Source organism: Gorilla gorilla, chromosome 9 (genome assembly GCF_029281585.2).
Source record: "Gorilla gorilla gorilla isolate KB3781 chromosome 9, NHGRI_mGorGor1-v2.1_pri, whole genome shotgun sequence".
Classification (NCBI taxonomy): domain Eukaryota; kingdom Metazoa; phylum Chordata; class Mammalia; order Primates; family Hominidae; genus Gorilla; species Gorilla gorilla.
This window is the reverse complement of record NC_073233.2, coordinates 83,288,262-83,310,449: the sequence shown is the minus strand read 5'-3', so window position 1 is coordinate 83,310,449 and position 22,188 is coordinate 83,288,262. Positions and strand designations below refer to the sequence as shown.

The window sequence follows — 22,188 nt, the reverse complement described above, 5'->3', positions numbered from 1 at the left end:
TATCACAAAACACCTTAGGCTGGGTGATTTATAGACAACAGAAATTTATTTCTCACAGTTCTGAAGGCTGGAAAGTGCAAGATCAGGTGGCCAGCAGATCTGGTGTTTGGTGAGGGCTCTCTGCTTCCTAAATAATGTTTTCTTGCTGAGTCTTCACATGGGAGAGGGAGGCCGGGCAACTCCCTCCAACCTCTCCTATAAGGCTCTAATGCCATTCATGAGGGTTCCACCCTCATTCCCTAAGCAATTTAATGCCTTCCCAAAGGCCCCACCTCTTACTACGATCGCTTTGGGTATTGGGTTCTGAACATACATTACCTCATTTACTTTCAAAATAGTAGTGTGGGCATTTTAAAAAACTATAAAATATTTCATGCATAAAAAACACACACTATATATATTAACAGTTAAAGAATAAAATGTCTGCTTCCCACCACTTAGAAAGAGATGGTTACAAACACCTCTGCAGGCCCGCGTCTGTTCCCAAACACATCCTTTCCCACACTCATCCCAGACAAAGCTACTGTCCTTAAATTTGAGATTATCAGGACTCACTGCTAGGAACTGGAGACAAGCAGCGGGCTCCCCCACGCATGGAAGAGGCTGAAACAAAACAAAAACAGTTATGGATCCCTGAACAACTACGGAGTGGAGGCTCACAGCAAACTGCAGGCCCAGGGTAGGGGCACCGTAGCCATGGGCCTCTGAGAAGCCAGTCACCCTGGCTCTGCACCTGAATCTGTCAGGTGTCCAACGTCAATGGGGGCACAAGCCCCTGATGTCATTATAAGCCTGGGGCTCTAGGGGCAGCAACAAACTGCTGGGTAGGGAGGGATGAGCTCAGAGAGGGAGAGAAAGGGAACAAAAGACACCACAGACAGATTCTGCGAGGCTCTGTGCATATCGCTGTGAGGCCTGGAGGAGCTGGCCAGGCCCCAGCTGCAGGCTCCCCCTCATTTGTACTCAGATTGCCTTTGAAAGAAGAGCGATCATCTGCTCCTTGCATCTCCCTTCAGCACAGAGCCAGCCCCACATCCCACCCCATCTTCCAAAGCCCCAGGGCCCTGTCTACAGGGTCTCTCCAGCTGGGGCCGGCCCATCACGGCAGGCGTAAAGGCCCGGGTCCCAGCTGAGCTCCGACCCGCCGATTATCCCAGATTAGGGAGCCTGTGACCATCTGGACACAGCTGATAATGGCAGTGGAGGAGGGGAGCGGGGACACTTAGCCTGCCTGCGCCCACCCTATGGGGAACGCTCAAGACAAAGCAAAGAAGGCATCATATCACTGGCCTACCCAGGGAAAAGGCAGGGGCCGATCCAGGGCACGCTCCTCCCAAACAAGTGGGCATCTTAGCTGGCTGGACCCTTCCCACATGCCAGGCAGGGCGCCCATTTACCCCATGCTGACTGTTCGTGCCTCCAGTGCGCTTTCATGCACGTGCCCTCTCCTTTGTCTGCCCAGGCCCACCTTATAACCTCAACCCGAGTTGCCTCTTCTTGTGCCCCTTCCTTATCCGCTGCCCTCCTCTATCACCGGGCACATGGCCAGGTCTTTCTTTTATGTGACTTCTCTAGTCTCCCCTGACACACCCATAGGATTCCCCTTCAGGCAGGAAAGGTGTCAGTTTCACCTGTGTCCTCCAGTGCCTGAACAAGGCTTCCCACTGACTACACTAAATCTTGTAATAGTGTAAGGCAGGCACTATTGCCGCCCGCCTGCCCCCTCACAAATGAGGAAACAGAGACTCAGCCTTGTGAGGTGAAGTGACTAAAGTCATTGGACTGGGAAGTGGCAGCAGAGCCAGGATTCAGACCTAGGCCCAGCTATCTCCGAAGCCAGCTCTCTCCACACTGCCTCCCCCAGGCTCTGCTAACCTGACAAATGGCTTGAGTGCAGCACAGATGTGTCGAAGGAGGAGAGACCATCATTTGCACCATGGGGAATCCCTGTCTGATGGGCTACTGTCCCCACCCTAGAGGCCTGCAGCTAGATGGACACATGGTTCTTGTCCCTGATAAGAGAGGTTCACAAACACAAGCAAAAGGTGACACCCTAGGTGTGCTAAGCTCCTAGGACTATTGGTTAAACCAAAAGACCAAAAATGGAGGATCTCCCTGGCTCCTAATCCACTGCACTTTGGACATTCAGTCCAAATGAAAGAGAGGGACCTGCTACCACTTAGCAGGAAGCCAGGCCATGAATCCTGACAGCACTGAGCCCTCAGGTGTGCGGCTTTGCCGTTCGCTCCCTTGTTGAGAACATAGAGACTTCACTCATGGTATACCCTCAGAAGACACTGAACTCAATTTTAGTTTTTGAGTTTCTTTTTTGAGCAGTTCTATTTGTAAGGATATTTTATGACTATTCTTAATGGTCTTCCAAAGAACAAGATTTATTTTTTAAAAAAATGACTGTAAACCCAGTACTTAGGGAGGCCGAGGTGGGTGGTTCACCTGAGATTAGGAGTTCAAGACCAGCCTGGCTAACAAGGCAAAACCTCATCTCTACTGAAAATACAGAAATTAGCCGGGCATGGTGGTGTATGCCTGTAGTCCCAGCTACCGGGGAGGCTGAGGCAGGAGAATTGCTTGAACCTGGGAGGTGGAGGTTGCAGTGAGCCTAGGTTGTGTCACTATACTCCAACCTGGGCTAGAGAGGGAGACTCCATCTCAAAAATAAAAAATAAAAATAAAAACATAAAATGAAACATTCATTACCATATGGATATATTCGATTTTCTTTTTTTTTTTTTTTTTTTGAGAAGGAGTCTCACTCTGTTGCCCAGGCTGGAGTGCAGTGGCGCAATTTCAGCTCACCGCAACCTCTGCCTCCTGGGTTCAAGAGATTCTTCTGCCTCGGCCTCCCTCGTAGCTGGGATTACAGGTGTGTGCCACCATGCCCAGCTAATTTTTGTATTTTTAGTAGAGACGGGGTTTCACCATGTTGGTCAGGCTAGTCTCAAACTCCTGACCTCAGGTGATCCACCCGCCTCAGCCTCCCAAAGTGCTGGGATTTCAGGCATGAGCCACCACGCCCAGCCAGAGTAACATATTTCTAAAGACAAAAAAGAAACATGGTTATTTTCATCCAGTTAAATCATTCTACAGGAAGGATTTCATCACACAATACTGTGTGATAAAAACCTGGACCAAACAGTGAATCAGGATGACTATTTTTCCTGGTATGCTGAGGGTAAACCAGTGAGCAAAAGACCCACATCCTTTAGCACCCACCCCCTCTGGCAGGAAAGTGGCCCCATTGCTGTGCTATGCTTCCCTGGAAGCTCGCTCTAAAAAGCAAAAAAGTCCTTAATTAAAGGCCAGCTCTACCCTCTCTCTAGGCAACTGAGGGCTCAGAGTCCAGCTCTCCTGCTCACCACAAAAAGGGCTGTGAGAATAGGCTGGTTGCAGGTGTAGTCAATGGCCTGCCAGTGAGGGTGGGATGCATATATCACAGTGGAACTCCCTGCTCGGTGGACAAAGACCCAGCTGTACCTGGGCAGGCTGAGGGGTTAGCACAGCACTGGACCAGGCAGCAGAGGCATGGCTTCATTTGAATTTCAGAGCTACTAGGGCTCCATCTTCTTTGTGAAAATGAGGGTTTGGGATCACATAAGTCATTCCCAATCCAGAGACTCATGTTACGTGTTCTCAAATTGGAAGTTAGGATCTTGACATTCTAAATTTTTTTTTTAATTCGAGACCAATTTATTCTCAAATTTTATGAACACAGAAATACTATCCTTGAAGAAGAGTGCATTAAACAAATCTTTCAATTCACTTCATCCTGTACTTTATTTTTAAAAAAATTTTTTTACCTTTTTTTCCCTACCACCACTGCTGCCACCCATCGTGCATTTTAAAATAACTTTTTTCCATCTTGATTTTTCTCCATTGGGGATAAAAACCAAAATAAAAGATAACCCAAATACGGTTAAAAAATGTTTAGGATCTTGGGTTCCAGGCAGTTCAAAAACTGTCAAAAGGTTATATTTACCACCAGATTGCCACAATGGCAGAACAAAGTAAGAATTAGGACACTGAAATAGGTGGGGTGGTCCTGGCATTGCCCCAGCCAGATGGATCACATGGCCCCCCACACAGAGAGTCTGGGGCTAGGGGCAGCAGGTGGCCCAATGCCAGCCTGCCCATCCCTGGAATGAAAGCAGAGCCAAAGCTTCAGCTGTGTGGCCTTAGGGATGCGGCAGACTTGTGGAAAACCAGGCTGTGAGGCTGCAAACACCCTGGTTGCTGGTGGTCCTGGAGGGGTGGAGCCCGTATCTGCACCTCTTATCTGACCAGTTGCATGGCACGGTGGAGAGGTAGGCCCACTTCCTTCCTGGCCTCTAGATCTTGATCTGGGCCGACGCTGGGCAGCCTGGTCATTTTGGCCAACGCTCACACAGTAGTAAGCTGATCTCCATAGGTTAACAGTCACCTTCCTTCCCAAGACCCCAGCATCCCCTTACAGGTGTACTTTCCAGTGGCAATATCCTGCACCTGGGGCACACCACCAGCAGTTCAGTCCCCTGGGACAAGCAGCACCTCAGAAAGCAAGGGCCTGGGGCTGTGGCTCTGGGAAGGGGTCAGGAGGGCTCAGCAGGGGCCCAGGAGGGGCCAGGAGACCAGCCGATGTTTCTTACCTGCCAGGCTCAAGTGATCCTCCCACCTCAGCCTCCCAGTAGCTGAGACTACAGGCATGTGCCGCCACGCCCGACTAATCTTTCAATTTTTGTGTGTGTGTGACAGAGTCTCACTCTGTCACCCAGGCTGGAATGCAGTGGCGCAATCTCGGCTCACTGTAACCTCCGCCTCCCGGGTTCATGCCATTCTCCTGCCTCAGCCTCCCGAGTAGCTGGAATTACAGGTGCCCGCCACCACGCCCAGCTAATTTTTTTTGTATTTTTAATAGAGACAGGGTTTTACCGTGTTAGCCAGGATGGTCTCAACTCCTGACCTTGTGATCTGCCTGGCTCGGCCTCCCAAAGTGCTGGGATTACAGGCGTGAGCCACCATGCCTGGCCTAAATTTTTTAAGAGATGGAGTCTGGCTATGTTGCCCAGGTTGATCTTAACCCCTAAGCTCAAATGATTCTCCCGTTTCGGCCTCCCAAAGTGCTGGGATAATAGATGTGAGCCACCATACCCTGCTAATATTTCTTAAAGCCTAAGAAAAATCACCAGTTCCGCCTAAGATGTACTGTATGGATTAAACTTGTAAAATGAGGTTAGTAATGAAATCTGTCCATTATAAGGGATGTCAGGAAGATTAAATGTTTACAGCAAGCTCAGGGCATATAACAATTATCTTCTCACCATGGTCATGCTTATGCTATAAATGTAGCTTTGGCTAATAACAGAGAGTCATACCAGTCTGGGTGTTATAAGGAAAAAAAGAGAATGGTTTGGTAGATAAAATAATATCAAAATCTAATGTCCCTGAGGAGAATAGTAAGAAAAACAATCTCTGAGGTTGAAAATATTCACTCTCTATGATACTTCAATGTTTTCCAGCTCTGATGCTGGCAGGCCCTACTTTGAAATACAACAGCTGCATTTATACATAGCAACATCAGATCTCAGAAATAATCACTAGATGGATGCCTGTAATCCCAGCACTTTGGGAGGCTGAGGTGGGCGGATCACCAGAAGTTGGGAGTTTGAGACCAGCCTGGCCAACATGGTGAAACCCCGTCTCTACTAAAAATTAAAAATTAGCCAGGTGTGCTAGTGCATGCCTGTAATCCCAGCTACTCAGGAGGCTGAGGCATGAGAATCACTTGAATCCAGGAGGCGGAGGTTGCAGTGAGCTGAGATCATGCCACTGTACTCCAGCCTAGGTGACAGTGAGACTTTGTCTCAAAAAAAAAAAAAAATTAGAAATAATCAAGATGGAAAATGGAACAAGGCACAGTAAAAGGCCAAATTCACCATTGTAAAATGGGAATATTGATTATCTGCCCAGCTATGCCCACCTTTTGAGTAGAAGCAGAAAGCATGGCACCTGTAGTCAGTGCACGTACAGTTGGGATGGGGAGAATCCAATATCATGAATTTAGCTAATAAAATCCAAGAGGATATGCTTAAGTAGTGGTAATAGTAACAGCTAGCACTAATTGGGCACTTGCTGTGATAGGTCAGGCATTGTGCTAAGCACTCTACATGCAGATGACCAAAGGGAGGAACAGGGAGGTAACTGATGTGCTTGCGCTCATACTGCTAAATTGTATACCTGGTGCTGAATCCAAACTGTCGGGCTTGAAGAGCTGGTTTTTTTTTTTTTTATTTTTCTCTTAGCCATGTTTTACTTTATTGTCCAAGTTTTCTACAATGAGTGTTGATGTCTTTTTTTTTTTTTTTTTTTTTGACAGAGTATCTCGCTCTCTCACCCAGGCTGGAGTGCAGTGGAACGATCGCGGCTCACTGCAACCTCCGCTTTCTGGGTTCAAGCAATTCTCATGCCTCAGCCTCCTGAGTAGCTGGGATTACAGGCATGTGCCACCACACCACACCTGGCTTTTTTTTTTTTTGAGATGGAGTCTCGCTTTGCCGCCCAGGCTGGAGTGCAGTGGCACGATATCGGCTCACCGCAACCTCCACCTCCCAGGTTCAAGAGATTTTCCCGCCTCAGCCTCCCAAGTAGCTGGGATTACAGGCACCCACCACCAAGCCCAGTTAGTTTTTGTAGTTTTTCGTAGAGATGGGGTTTCACCATCTTGGCCAGGCTGGTCTTGAACTCCTGACCTCATGATCCACCCACCTTGGCCTCCCAACGTGCTGGGATTATAGGCGTGAGCCACCATGCCCGGCTAAATTTTGTATTTTTAGTAGAGACAGGGTTTCACCATGTTGGCCAGGCTGTTCTCGAACTTCTGGCCTCTACTGATCCACCAGCCTAGGCCTCCCAAAATGCTGGTGTGAGCCACCACACCCCACCAGAGCTGGGCTCTTAACTGTTATAATGTCTCCAAATAGAGGGAATAGATGATAAACACTAGAGAAGAAACACAGAAATGCATATTAATAGTTACATCTCCTTTAACTCCCACAACAGCCCTGTGAGATAACTGAGGATCAGAAAGGTCCAAGGTTACCCACTCACTCAATCAGTGCTGGTGCCAGAATTTGATCCCAGGTCTGATTGCAATGCTCAGCTTCTCCCCGCATCTCAAGTCTCCTTAGTAAAGCACTGCAGAGGAAGGTGTTCCCACTCGCCTCACCACCACAGCAGCACTGAGATACTAATAGCCTTTGCTTAATTTCCCAGGTAAGAGTGCGGAGCATGGCTGACTGGAGGTGGTGGACTGGGTGGGGTCTGTGGCTGAAATTTCTTGGACCTCCCCTTGGTGGTGTGAGGTCACAGATGCGGGTAGCAGACTCCAGATTATCACATTATGCTGTGGGCTTCAGCAGCCTTGCCAGCCCAGCTTCTGTCTGGGAGTGGATCCCCCAAAAAACCCTTTATCCACTGTCCTCTCAGCACACATTGTGCTTCTCCTGGTTCTCTACGCTAATGGTGGTGGTTTCATCCCTGACTGGCTCACCCTCTGGGTCTATCCCCAAGAGCTCACATTACTAGCAGGTGTTCTCTCCTTGCCTGATGGGCAAGCTGATCAGTTAAGCAGCTCCCAGCTCCCAGTCTGTCACCAGCTGCCAGGAAACCTAATGACTAGAACCTAACTCTTCAGAGCCTGAGAATAACCTTTTTTATTTCTTATTTATTTATTTTTTTTTTTGAGAGAGTCTCGCTCTGTCGCCCAGGCTGGAGTGCAGTGGCGCGATCTCAGCTCACTGCAAGCTCCGCCTCCTGGCTTCACGCCATTCTCCTGCCTCAGCCTCCCTAGTAGCTGGGACTACAGGCGTCCACCACCACGCCCAGCTAATTTTTTGTATTTTTAGTAGAGACGGGGTTTCACCGTGTTAGCCAGGAAGGTCTCAATCTCCTGACCTCATGATCCGCCTGCCTTGGCCTCCCAAAGTGCTGGGTTACAGGCGTGAGCCACGGCACCCGGCCGACAGTAACCTTTGATGAGAAGTCCATGAAAGGCTTCAGCCCTTGTCTCCATGTTGCCAATAGCCATATTTCTACCAGTGGGTTCCAAGGACAATTTCACAACATGGCTTTGGCCACCCAGCATCAACACCTTGCCTAGTTGCGGGGGAGGGGCATTGAGTACGGCACTGGGCTGGGCCTCATTTCCACTGTAGAAGCCAAAGCTATCTTTTTCAGCAGCTGGGTCAGACACCAGACTTGGCCAATCAGATGCTCACACCCACAACTTTAAACCTCAGAGTGACACAAAGAAAAAGGGACAGCTGAAAAATCGTTCACTGGGAGAGTCTGGTGACGACATCCTAGACCAGACTGCTTTTCAGCCATGACCTTGGCTGCGTTCCCTGATGCCAGCCTCCCTAGATCTCATTTCAGAGCTGAGTTTTCCAGGCTTCTCATAGATTCTGAGTTACCTGAGATCCTTCCAATAAAGTTCTATGCTGCTTATGCTAGCCAGTTTCTTCTTTTGCTTGCAGATACAATACCTAATTTGCTGTGGATGGCATCCAGCTCAGAGGGTTCTTGCCTCCAATGTGGGAGTCTTCCCTAAAATCCTGCTGTGGTGAGGTTACCCTGAGAGGGCAGGACTGCTCTTTCTAAAATGGCTTCTGAACAAACTGTGCATTAAGCTGCCAGTATTGTCATACTTAAGGTAATAGCATCTGGGAAAAGATAAAAATACACACACACTCAGTGGTGTATACATGGACTGTATCTCTTTAAGAATATACAAGAAGGGCTGGGCGCGGTGGCTCATGCCTGTAATCCCAGCACTTTGGGAGGCCGAGGAGGGCAGATCACAAGGTCAGGAGCTAGAGACCATCCTGGCTAACACGGTGAAACCCCGTCTCTACTAAAAATACAAAAAATTAGCTGGGCGTGGTGGTGGACGCCTGTAGTCCCAGCTACTCGGAAGGCTGAGGCAGGAGAATGGCGTGAAGCCAGGAGGCGGAGCTTGCAGTGAGCTGAGCTTGCAGTGAGCTGAGATCGCAGTGAGTCGAGATCGCACCACCGCACTCCAGCCTGGGCTACAGACTGAGACAGTCTCAAAAAAAAAATATATATCTATATATATATATAGATATAGATATATATACACACACACACACACACATATATATACAAGAAACACGGTGGAGAGCGCCTTTGCAGAGGGTGAGCTCAGCAGTGGGAGAGGGGCTGATTTTACCATGTTTATGAACAGACTAACATGTTTTAAAATATTATTTGGAACACATGTTAATTTTCACAAGTTGAAATAAAAACAGGACAGGCATGGTGGCTCATGCCTGTAACCCCAGCACTTTGGGAGGCCAAGGTGGGCAGATCACTTGAGGCCAGGAGTTCAAGACCAGCCTGGCCAAAATGGTGAAACCCCATCTCTACGAAAAACTACAAAAACTAACTGGATATGGTGGCGTTTGCCTGCAGTCCCACCTCTTGAGGCTGAGGCACAAGAATCACTTGCCTGGGAGGCACAGGTTGCAGTGAGCTGAGATCACGCCACTGCACTCCAGCCTGGGCGATAGAGCGAGACTCTGTGTCAGAAAAAATAAATAAAATAAAAATAAAAACACATAGATTAGTATCATCTTTATTTCACTGGTAATCAGATTTTATATCTGAAGCCCTGACAGAAAGAAAATGACTCTCGAACTTTCCTGTGACCCCTGGCCCTCAGCCTTGGCTCCTTTGGCCTGAACCTCCTACTCTCCTGCAGAGAACATCCAGTTACTTTGGGATCACTGGTGGGGTGGAGGATGGGAGAGCTGGCAGTGTGGTGGGGTGGTGGCAGGAGTCCCTGAGGGCAGTATGTACCCCCATCTGCATATTCAATGCCTCTTCTTGCCCCCTTCTCCCAAACCCTATTTTGAATTGGAAAGGAACAGAGAGGTGTAATGATAGCCTTGGCTTGAAGAACATTCAGGAGAGCTACAAGTAAGCAAGTCTCTCCTCACTCATCAAGCCCCCACTGTGGAAGTAGGAAAGATGGAGCTGCAGAGAGGCCCAGCCAGGAAAGGCAATAGAGTCTATGACAAGAGCCAAGCCAGTGCCACAATACCTCCTTAAAGGCTCCAAATACAGTCGTGCTGGAGGTTAGGGCTTCAACATAAGAATTTGGGGGGACATAAATCAGTCCATAACAGCAAGAGCCAGATTAGGGAAGGCTTCACAAAGACAAGTTTCAACTAAGTTCTACTGGAGTCAGTCACAAGGGTGCAAACAGTGTAAACAGCCAGGTACAAAAGCACAAAGAGGGAAAGATGAGTCCTTGTTTGGCCTTTCCTTCAAGGGTGCTGTAGATGGGCTTTACCTGGGTATTTAACTGGAAGTCTTTTGCAGTCCTGAGGGTGGGGCCATGACCACTACTGCAGCAGGATTCCATCTACTTGCACAGATTACAAGCTAAGATCTCTGGCTGTGTCCAGCACCACACATAAAAAATTAGCCAGGCATGGTAGCAGGCACCTGTAGTCCCAGCTACTCGGGAGGCTGAGGCAGGAGAATGGCGTGAAGCCAGGAGGTGGAGCTTGCAGTGAGCCAAGATCGCGCCACTGCACTCCAGCCTGGGCGACAGAGCGAGACTCCGTCTCAAAAATAAATAAAATAAAATAAAATAAAAATACTTGCTAGTACTTTTTATTATACTGTCTAGGGAGGCAATTACTTTGAAAATCAAGGTAAATGCCAAGCACAGTGGCTCATATCTGTATTCCCAGCACTTTGGGAGGCCGAGGCAGGAGGATCATTTCAGGTCAAGAGTTCGAGACCAGACTGGGCAACATGGTGAAACCCCATCTCTACTAAAAATATAAAAATTAGGCCGGGCACGGTGGCTCATGCCTGTAATCCCAGCACTTTGGGAGGCTGAGACGGGCAGATCACGAGGTCAGGAGATCGAGACCATCCTGGCTAACATGGTGAAACCCCCTCTCTACGAAAAATACAAAAAACTAGCCAGGCGTGGTGGCGGGCACCTGTAGTCCCAGCTACTAGGGAGGCTGAGGCAGGAGAACGGCGTGAACCTGGGAGGCGGAGCTTGCAGTGAGCCGAGATCTTGCCACTGCACTCCAGCCTGGGTGACAGAGCGAGACTCCGTCTCAAAAAATAATAAAAAATAAATAAAATAAAAATAAAAATTAGTCAGAGATGGTGGCACGTGCCTGTAGTCCCAGCTACCCGGGAGGTTGAAGTGGGAGGATGGCTTGAGCTCAGGAGGTGGAGTTTGCAGTGAAATTGTGCCACTACCACTGCACCCCAGCCTGGGCAATAGAGCCAGACCCTGTCTCAAAAAAGAAAATCAAGGTAACTTATGGAGGGTGGGGCTGTGTTTAGAGTGGGATATAGAGGGAGTCCCAGCATAATTTATACTTCTCAAACTCTGGTTACTAAGTGCTCACCTGAGCTCTACATTTGTCCTATATAGTTTTCTGTAAAAGACTAGGCTGGGTACAGTGGCTCACGCCTGTAATCCCAGCACTTTGGGAGGTGGATCACTTAAGGTCAGGAGTTCGAGACCAGCCTGGCCAACATGGTGAAACCCTGTCTCTACTAGAAATACAAAAATTGGCCAGGAGTGGTGGCGGCCTTCTGTAATTGCAGCTACTCAGGAGGCTGAGGTTGCAGCGAGCTGAGATTGTGCTACTGCACTCCAGCCTGGGCGACAGAGCAAGACTGTCTCAAAAAGAAAAAAAACCTCCAACTTCAGCCTCCTAAAGATTACAGGCATGAGCCACTGCACCTGGCCTCCCATATCTTCTTAGATACAAGGGAGGGAGCAAATCTGGGTTTTTTTTTTTTTTTTTTTGAGACAGGGTCTGTCACCCAGGTTGGGCTGGAGAGTGGTGGCACAATTATGGCTCACTGCAATCTCCACCTCCCAGGATCAAGCCATCCTCCCACCTCAGCCTCCATATCTGGCAAATTTTTAAAATCTCTTTGTAGAGACAGGGTTTCACCACGTTGACCAGGCTGGCCTGGAACTTCTGGGCTCAAGTGATCCACCTGCCTTGGCCTCCCAAAGTGCTGGGATTACAGGTGTGAGCCACCACAGCTGGACACATTTTGGCATTTTTAAATGGTTACACAGGGGTGTTCACTTTGATAATTCAATAATCTATACACTAATAATCTTCATTTTTCTGTCACAATTAAGTTTATTTCTTCCTCCCTAAGCTGTTACTCTTACTGCACATTGCCTTTGTCACAGCACCACCTAGTGGTAATTAACAGCACTTTCTTCCAATAATTCAGTAATCTATTATGCTAATAATCTACATACTTTTCTGTCACAATTCATTAAGTTTCTTTCTTTCTCCTTAAGCTATTACTCTTACTGCACATTTCCTTTGTTACAGCAACCCCTAGTGGGAATTAACAGCACTAACTTCTCCCACCAGCTGAACTTCCAAGTGGACTGGAGAAAACTCATGAGGAATTTAAAAGATCACCTCATCTAATATACAGCGCAGTATAGTCTTAGCCTATTCCCAGCACTTAATCTGCAGAAGTTTGGCCGGGCGCGGTGGCTCACGCCTGTAATCCCAGCACTTTGGGGGGCCAAGGCAGGCGGATCACGAGGTCAGATCGAGGTCAGATCGAGCGTGAACCCGGGAGGCGGAGCTTGCAGTGAGCCGAGATCGCGCCACTGCAGTCCAGCCTGGGTGACAGAGCGAGACTCCGTCTCAAAAAACAAAAAAAACAAAAAAAAAACAAAAAACAAAAAAACGAGGTCAGATCGAGACCATCCTGGCTAACACGGTGAAACCCCGTCTCTACTAAAAATACAAAAAAAAATAGCCAGGCTTGGTGGCGGGCGCCTGTAGTCCCAGCTACTCGGGAGGCTGAGGTAGGATGGTGTGAACCAGGGAGGCGGGGCTTGCAGTGAGCAGAGATCGCGCCACTGCACTCCAGCCTGGGTGACAGAGCGAGACTCTGTCTCAAAAAATAAAAATAATAAAAAATAATTTGCGGATGTTCAAGTAAGTTCAACCGGCTGGGTACAGTGGCTCACGCCTGTAATTCCAGCACTCTGGAAGGCTGAGGTGGGGGGATCACTTGAAGTCAAGAGTTTGAGACCAGCCTGGCCAACATGGGGAAACCCGGTCTCTACTAAAAATACAAAAATTAGCTGGGCATGGTGGTGGGTGCCTGTAATCCCAGCCAGCAGGAGGCTGAGGCTGGAGAATGGCTTGAACCCAGGAGGTGGAGGTTGCAGTAAGCCGATATAGCACCATTGCATTCCAGCCTGGTACACAACAGCAAAACTCCACCTCAAAAAATAAAAAAGACAGGAATCCATATAATCATCAAACGCTCTTTCAAAAAGGTGAGGGAGGGGCAGCACATCTGCAAGATGAAGTTCTGGAGATTGATGCACAATGAGAATATAGAGCAGTCTTCCTGCAGTACCAATGATTGGTTCCATGACCCCCTTCAAATACCAAAATCCCCAGATGCTTAAACTCCTTATACAAAATGGTAGAGTATTTATACCTAAGATAACCTAGGCACATCCTTAGACTTTCAATCTTCACTGGATTACTTTTAATACCTAATGTACATGCTACATAGCTGTTACACTGCAGTGTACAAGAAAATAAGTGACAAGAAAATATAGTATTTTGAAAATAAGAAAAATAAGTCTACATGTTCAGTATACACACAACCATCCTTTTTGATTATTTTTGACCCAAAGTTGGTTGAATCCACAGATGCAAATCCCTTGGACAGAGGGCTGACTCTGTCACTATAGAAGTGTACACTTAAATGGTTAAGATGACCAATTTATGAGTCAAAAAGGAAGGGGGGGCAGATACTTGTCAGTGTGCGCCCTACATAATTACCTCAAATATTAAGCCCTTACCATGTGCCAAGCAATATAAACACCATGTGCAGCTCAGTCTAATTGAGAAGACAACCAAATCATCACAGCACCTGCTAAGCCATCTATGGAGCCAGGGTTATCTCATCAGCCAGGCTGCATCACCAGGAAGCAGCCACCTGATTAGGCCTTCCAGGCCCATAACAGCTTTGCCTGGAAGTCCCCTCTGTGATCAACCAGCATCTGATTTATCATCAGTCTCATGATTTTCAAGCCTACCTGTCCCTCACTAGTTTTGCCTGAAAAAATAGTGCCGAATTTCTTGTGAAGTACAGACACCGGTAGAAAATACTTCAAAACATTGATAGATAAAATCAGAGACAATTTAAATGTTCTTTACAGTTCTCCAGAACATAATAGCCTGTAGTACCAATGACTGGTTCCATGATCCCCTAAGAGAACACAACTTAGGAATGTGGATTCTAATGATAGCTTTATACTGCTTAGGCAAATTTACTTCTGAGCCTTAAGTGCCTTCAGTGGTGCAAGCAAATTTCCTTTACACTTTAGAGAGGTTGATTAACGAGTACATCTGTAAAGAACACTTAGAGCACAGCATGACACAAAATATAATGGCCATTTATATTCACTTTCTATGTGCAACGTGGATCGCCTTATGCATAGGAAAAACTCAAAACATATCCCTCTTCTAAACCTACAATTCTGAACTACAGGACAACGAATCAAGGTGCTGCCTTGCTTGCTATCAGCCTTCTCTATCACACAAATATTATTTCTCTGGTTGGCTCTGCTTGGGTCTTACTGTTCTGGCCCTTGCAAATACCACAAGTATGGTTAAAACCAAGAAGATATGTAATGCTCCAGAGGCCAACATGCCCCTCAGTCTGAATACTGAACAGTCTAGTCAGACCTTGTGTCTTTGTACAAGATTTTATTAAAGGTCTTTAGAGAGCAACATCCAGACTCCAGAATACAGCTGCCAAGGAGACCCTGAAACCAAATAAAGCACAAAAGTAAGAAACTTTACCCGAGTTATTAAGTTCCTGATTTACCAAATGGATACACACTCCCACTTAGGGTTTGCAGCAACATTAATAAAATGCATACATAAGGGTTTGTCCTTTTTCATATAAAAAAAATACAAGGCACCTAGAGACACAACACCTATAAACAAAAAAACCCCAAGTGTTGACCACAGGAGGCTTGTTAGTGTTTTACAGGGGCTGCTAAAGGACAGAATAGCAAAAGTGCCTAGAAAATCTTGAGCAGCCAAGCACAGTGGCTCACCTGAGGTCAGGAGTCTGAGACCAGCCTGGTCAACAAGGTGAAACCCCGTCTCTACTAAAAATACAAAAATTAGCTGGGCTTGGTGGCAGGTGCCTATAACCCCAGCTACTCGGGAGGCTGAGACAGGAGAACTGCTTGAACATGGGAGGCAGAGGTTGCACTGAGCCAAAAATTTTGAGCAAATAAGGGAGGATAAGGGAAAACTATTCCATATACATGAGTAAAAGCAGGAACTTCTTTCTGGAAAGAATAAAGGCAAACACCTGTCCCATTGGAACCAAGGGTTAAACAGACCCCAGGTTTCAACTTGTATTCTCCCATATAAAGCAAATAAATGAAATTTTTATTCACCGAACGCTTACCAGAATGTGGGAGACAAGTATTAACAGAAAGACTCGGAAGGACCCTATTCTGCCCCAAGAGGCCCCTGCCCTTGCAGACATACCTGTTATGCTGTGGGGACTGGCTGGGGCATGGCAGGCGGCTCTGGCTTCCCACCCTTCTGTTCTGAGATGGGGGTGGTGGGCAGTATCTCATCTTTGGGTTCCACAATGCTCACGTGGTCAGGCAGGGGCTTCTTAGGGCCAATCTTACCAGTTGGGTCCCAGGGCAGCATGATCTTCACCTTGATGCCCAGCACACCTAGAGGACACCACAGTTGTTAGCACACAGCTGGGGTCTCAAAGGCCCCCATCACACAAGACCAAAGAGACCAAGCAGTTTACTCAAGCACCCCTGGGTCTGGACCCTTCTCAGACAAATGCCTCTAAATCGATCAATAAATAGGACACTTCTGCCAAAGGAACTCGTGCACAGCACCACAGAACATGGCACTGACAAGGATCAAGAGCAGGACGTGACCTTTCTGACTCGTCATCGTGTCATCACTGAAGGGTACACAGATGGCTAAAACAAGGACAAACCAACTCTTGGATCTGACAGATCTCAGCAATTCGATTCTTACAGATCAACGTGGCAATCGATACACCAAGGAATATGAACATGCCCAGCTACTTCCATGATAAACTCCCCCAAATACTTAAGATGTCTGTGGAAAACCAAATCTGTCCACAAATGCCCTTTGCCAAGCACTCTCAGCTGCTCACCCTGTCTGAGCAACACGTGGCGCACAGCAGTGTCAACGTAGTAGTTAACAGGGTCTCCGCTGTGGATCATCAGGCCATCCACAAACTTCATGGATTTAGCCCTCTGTCCTCGGAGTTTCCCAGACACCACGACCTCGCAGCCTTTGGCCCCACTCTCCATGATGAACCGCAGCACACCATAGCAGGCCCTTTAAAAGAACAGAAGAGAGCCACTTGTGTTATTGTCAAGGACCTCCACCAAGTTTAAAAAACAAAACAAAGACTTGGTTTTCAATGTTCCTTTAATGGAGAATACATTTGACCAGAGTCTGGCCCCAAGAATACCAATTCTCTTCCACACCTATCATTCTGAACCTTAGGGTAATATTCATCAAGTATGTCAAGCTCCTAAATATGTACTTTCCAACCCTGGCTGCATACTGGAATCACCTCAGGCTAAAATAAAAAACAAAAGAAACCCTGACATCTAGGCCCTACTCTAGGCCAATTAAATGGGCAAAGTCCAGGAATATCTATTTAAAAATGCTCCCTGGGTGATTCTCATGTATAACCAAAACTGAGAACCACATTTACACTCCACAATTACCCACTTTGTGGTCCCTTGAAATATTCTGCAACCTCTGAAGTTCATTCACTAGGAAAGCTAACCCACCTAGGATCCTGGCTATCTTGCTATTAGAACGCTGATAAAACATTTTAAAATGACCTACCCCCCAACTCATTCGGCAGTTTACACTCTGCGAGATACTAACTGGAGAGCTAGCCACCTCCAGGCCCTTTCACATTATTTTACTTAATATTCCACAACCGAGAGGTGGTATAATGGTCCACCTTAGAAGATAACAGATCCCAGGCTGAGAGGTTCATTAACTTGCTTCAATGTGTGCAAACAGCATGTGGAGGGGTTATTAAGACAGATTGCTGAGTCACACATCCAGTTTCCCATTTGGTGGGTCTGGGGCTGGCACTAATCTTGAGAACCATTGTTCTAAGCAGCCTAGCTGGCACTCATACCAGGTAAGCCGTCTTTTCTAGGTCCTTACCTAGAGCCTTGCCTACACTACCCACCCCTACCAGTCAACCTTCCTACAGCACAGCTTTCCTGTCATTCCTCTAGGCAAGGCATTTCAGTGCCTTTACATACAGTCAAAATGCACAAAGAACTTCCTGTTGAAATCTTACCAGCAGACCCTCACATTACTACTATCTGCATGCAACTCAGAGGTTAAGTGTCTAGATTTTAAGCTATTTTGCATCAGGTCTATCTTATCTCTTCATAATACCATCTTAAGAGTGAACACACTAAGCAGATTTGAATGATTGCTACTAAAGTTTCATGGTATCCTACTAGTACTAAGGCACTTCTACCTAGGGATACGTTAACACACACCCAGTAACAGGCCTAATTATTCCTCATTGCCCACTGCCCCCCCCCCCCCCACCAGGGCTCTTTGTAAAGCCTTCTCAAGACCAACAGGAGTTGGTCCCCTCCTTGGACAGTTCTATTTGTGTTTAACTCCCAAAGCACCCAGAACACTTCTCCATTACAGGACTGACCACCCTTTACAGTTCTTGCTGCTTTAGTAGTCTTGTTAGCCTGCCAGTTAAGTGAGGGCATGGCTTAGTATCTTATTATAACCCTGGGAGACTAGCAGATCCTGTAACTTTGTAACAGTTCATCTGCTAAATTAACAAATGGCAGACATATATGTTGACACACACAAAAGGTCATGACCATTAGGTCTCAGGACACTTACCTCCGCACAGCAAGCCCTCCTAGGAGTTTGTAACGCAGAGACTCTGCCTGGGCAATGGCACACAGACCTCTAGTGGCCACCTTTTCAGCATAAAGCTTTAAAGGAAGCAAGGGATATCCTGTTACCATCACCATTATTTTCAACTGAAAGTTGAAAATTTGGCATTTACCACACAAGTATCACTTTCTACACCAAGCTTGCCCAACCCACGGGCCGCATGCTGCCCAGAAGATGGCTTTGATTGTGGCCCAACACAAATTCAACATCGTGATTTTTTGCGCTCCCAGTAGTGTGGCCCAAGACATTTCTTCTTCCAATGTAGCCTACGGAGGCCAAAAGATCGGACACCACCATCATATACAGCATATAATTTCAGTATCCCTCAATTCCTAAAGCACTTCTACCACCTACACACAATGCAGGTTCCTTGCCCTCCCACCCTGGCTCCTTTGGCCATACCAAGTACACCAATGGGGACAGTTAATCCATCATATGCATCATTTCTATACCCAAGTTGAATGTAAAATCCTTTAACCATTAGCCATTAGCAGAATAGGCTTACAAAGTTAAGCCTATTATTTATTAAGAGAATTTCAACAGTTATACCAGTCCATTTGTAATGAACAAACAATTAAAGTCTCCAAGTTGAGAGTTTTTAGAAGTATCATTCTGAAGAGCCATTACCTCTGGCACATGCCAGAATCACTCACCTCTACACTGCCCTCTGGAAAGCCAAACCTCTTCTGAACTACAGCAGTCAGTTCCCGAATCCGCCGGCCCTTCTCACCAAGAACATTCTGTGTTCTGGGGGGAAAAAGTGACAATTCAAGATTCTCACAAATGCTAGATGTAACTTTAAATCTTGCATATATGTGTGGTAGCAAAATCTCTGCCACAAAGCATGTAATTTTCATTGACAAAAACTAAAATTTTTAAAACGCAGCTTTTTTTTTTTTTTTTTTTGAGACAGGGTCTCACTCTGTCACCCAGGCTGGATCACACCAATGGCTCACTGCAGCCTGAACCTCTTGAGCTCAAGCCAGCCTGCTTCAGCCTCTGGAATAGCTGGGACCACACGCATGCACCACCACACCCTTTTTTATTTTTTGTAGAGCGGGGGTTTCCCCATGTTGCCCGGCTGATCTTGAACTCCTGAGCTCAAGTGATCCTACGCCTGGCCTCAAAATCTAGCTTTTAAGAAGCAATTACATTCACTAAGCCCAGATTCACTGTTCCGTCTGTCCCCTTAAGTTCATAAAGGATAAACCTGCTGGGCGCGGTGGCTCACGCCTGTAATCCCAGTACTTTGGGAGGCTGAGGCAGGCGGATCACGAGGTCAGGAGATCCAGACCGTCCTGGCTAACACGGTGAAACCCCAACTCTACTAAAAATACAAAAAATTAGCAAGTTGTGGTGGCGGGCGCCTATAGTCCCAGCTACTTGGGAGGCTGAGGCAGGAGAATGGCGTGAACCCGGGAGGCGGAGCTGGCAGTGAGCCGAGATCGCGCCACTGCACTCCAGCTTTGGGGACAGAGCAAGACTCCGTCTCAAAAAAATAAATAAATAAATAAACCAACTTAGCATTTACAACAATTATAGGTGATGGCCAGTCAAATGAGTTTTACCTGGTGGCTAAGATAATGATTTCTGTCCTGGTTGGTGTAACTCGCACCTCAACTCCAGAGTAGCCATCTTCAGCCAGCTCCCGAGTAAGAAACTCATTCAGTTCAGCTTTGAAGATGCCATCAGCGACAAACTAATCCAAACAAAGCAAAGTTCAAAATTAGGACATCGGTGTAGGCCCACTTTCGCCTGAGCCAGTCTAGTCTTATTAGTCAATGCATCCCTCACCAAAACTAAATACCTCCAACCAATGGTTCCAAACCCTTGTTCCAACAGGAGTGCAGCAACCCTTCTCAGACAAATGCCTCTAAGTCATCTTTAGGAAATTACTTCAACCAGGGCTCTTTAAACTGTGCCACAGAACGCAGCACAGAGTAGGCCACCTGGGCAAAGAGAACATCCCCAAGTCAGACTCGTCATCATCTCTTCATCGAAGGGTTTAAAACAGTTCCACATGCAAAACAAGAAACTGCTCTAATGGCCTATTTACACTTCATTCAGCACAGCAAAGACACTGTACTTGTCACTGTTAAGGAACAGAAAGTAGACTTAACATATAAGCTCTCTCACTTGTAGACAAAACCTGCACCGTCTAAAGAATCCCAGCCATGTTATCTGGCCTTACGGTACCAGCAGAGCTGGCAAATCCTAACTCTCGAGAAGCTGTGGATTTAATTTTGACATCGAAGTGTATATATGAAATGACAAACTGTCTATTTTTAAAGCTAATGATGTTTACACAGTTCTCTCCCACGGAATGACAAGGCGTTAAATCCGAGGTAGCTTCCTCCCGGGGTCCCCAGACGGAGCAAGCAACCGTCAGCAACCCTTCAAGTTGAGGTCCTGGGGCCAGCGGACTGTACCCAGACACGACCAGTTAAGGCAAGAATACACTGCTGCCTTCTCTTCCCAAAGCCATGGGATAAGACATGAGGGAAATGACACACGCCCTCAAAATATCACGTTTACTAGTTCCGTTGACCGACAAATGCTCACAAACGGCTTCTCCGGGACAGAAGGGGCGCCTGGTGCCCATCTCTCTGCGCTTCACTTGGAAGCCGGCCACACAGCGCCCTCCTGGCCCGGGCCTCTCACTCAATCCACCGCCATCCGCGGCCCGCAGAAACGCCAAGAAGCCTAAGCCGCTTCCAGGACAGGCCACGGAGCTGCAGGCCTCGCGGTGGCACCCCGAGAAGCCCTCGACCCGCGCGGCGCCGTCGTTCCCCGAACCCAGTCCCCAGACGCTCACCTTCCTCTTCTTGGATATTTGCACCGCCATCTTGCCGCCGCGCTCCGCTGAAAGGAAAGGAAGTGGCTGGCAGGCGGAAGTGAGTATAAAGGGCGCGAGCGACGACGAAGGGCTGCGCTGCGTGCACGCCTGTGGGTGCTCATGGGAAATGTAGTTTTTACGTAAATAAGGCATCAAGGGAAAGAAGAGTGTAGGCAGGAACAGGAAAGGGGGTTCATCCAGCAGGAGTTCTAAACTTCAGGGGACCTTAGAGTTCAATTCTCATAGTTTCAAAACAAGCAATGTGAGGTGCAGAGGTGGAAATTACAGGTATAAGTTCACACAGCAAGAGAGATTAACCAGCGTGGAACTGTGGCCCCTACACTTTCAGGGTGGACACTGTAATGAAAAATCTGCTGAAATCCCTCAGTGAAACTCATTTAAGACTCCTCTTTGGGAGGCCAAGGCGGGCGGATTACTTGAGGTCAGGAGTTCGAGATTAGCCTGGCGAACATGGTGAAACCCCGTCTCTACTAAAAATAGAAAAATTAGCTGGGAGTGGTGTCAGGCACCTGTAATCCCAGCTACTCGGGAGGCTGAGGTGGGAGGATTGCTTGGACCTGGGAGATGGAGGTTGCAGTGGGCCAAGATCCCACCACTGCACTCTAGCCTGGACAACAGAGTGAGACTCTGTCTCAAAAAAACAAACAAACAAACAAAACAACTCATGTCCCCCAGTCTGTACCCATTTCCTCCGTTCCAAATGATAATAATAAAACCTGATACTTACTAAGTGTCCTAGGGACTGCGTTCTGTGTCCTTTATGTTGTTCTCATTTACCCCGCCTTACTTTCATCAAGTCCATTACAATTTGTAACAGAAGTCCCAGAAGGTCCCATGGGCCCTTCCTTCCTTCCTTCCTTCCTTCCTTCCTTCCTTCCTTCCTTCCTCTCTCTTTCTCTCTCTCTTTCTCTCCTTTCTTTCTTTTCTCTCCCGTTGCCCAAGCTGGAGTGCAGTAGTACGATCTCAGCTCCCTGCAACCTCCACCTCCCAGGTTCAAGTGATTCTTCTGCCTTGGCCTCCTGAGTAGCTGGGATTACAGGTGCACACCACCACACCCAGCTAATTTTTGTGTTTTTAGTAGAGATGAAGTTTCACTATGTTGGCCAGGCTGGTCTTGAACTCCTGACCTCAAGTGATCCACCTGCCTCAGCCTCCCAGAGTGCTGGGATTACAGGCATGAGCCACCGTGCCTGGCCTTCTTTTTCATTTAAAAAAAATTCTAGCCAG

General features: G+C 47.3%; 1 protein-coding gene and 2 non-coding genes across 3 annotated transcripts; all 3 read right to left on the bottom strand.

The window, feature by feature from the left end:
• Positions 1 to 14,808: 14,808 nt before the first annotated feature.
• On the bottom strand, positions 14,809 to 21,539 carry RPS3 (ribosomal protein S3). Its single transcript, XM_019036115.4, has 7 exons — positions 20,920 to 21,539; positions 19,673 to 19,803; positions 18,758 to 18,851; positions 18,048 to 18,142; positions 16,291 to 16,478; positions 15,630 to 15,826; positions 14,809 to 14,887 (listed from the first exon to the last, which is right to left on the bottom strand). The coding sequence occupies exons 1-6, from the start codon at positions 21,091 to 21,093 to the stop codon at positions 15,633 to 15,635; spliced, it is 876 nt and encodes a 291-aa protein (XP_018891660.2). The 5' UTR covers positions 21,094 to 21,539; the 3' UTR covers positions 14,809 to 14,887; positions 15,630 to 15,632.
• On the bottom strand, positions 15,932 to 16,077 carry LOC115936357 (small nucleolar RNA SNORD15). The gene has a single exon (XR_004071849.1). It is a non-coding gene; the product is annotated as a small nucleolar RNA SNORD15 (small nucleolar RNA).
• LOC115936358 (small nucleolar RNA SNORD15) lies at positions 19,959 to 20,106 on the bottom strand. The gene has a single exon (XR_004071850.2). It is a non-coding gene; the product is annotated as a small nucleolar RNA SNORD15 (small nucleolar RNA).
• Positions 21,540 to 22,188: the final 649 nt, after the last annotated feature.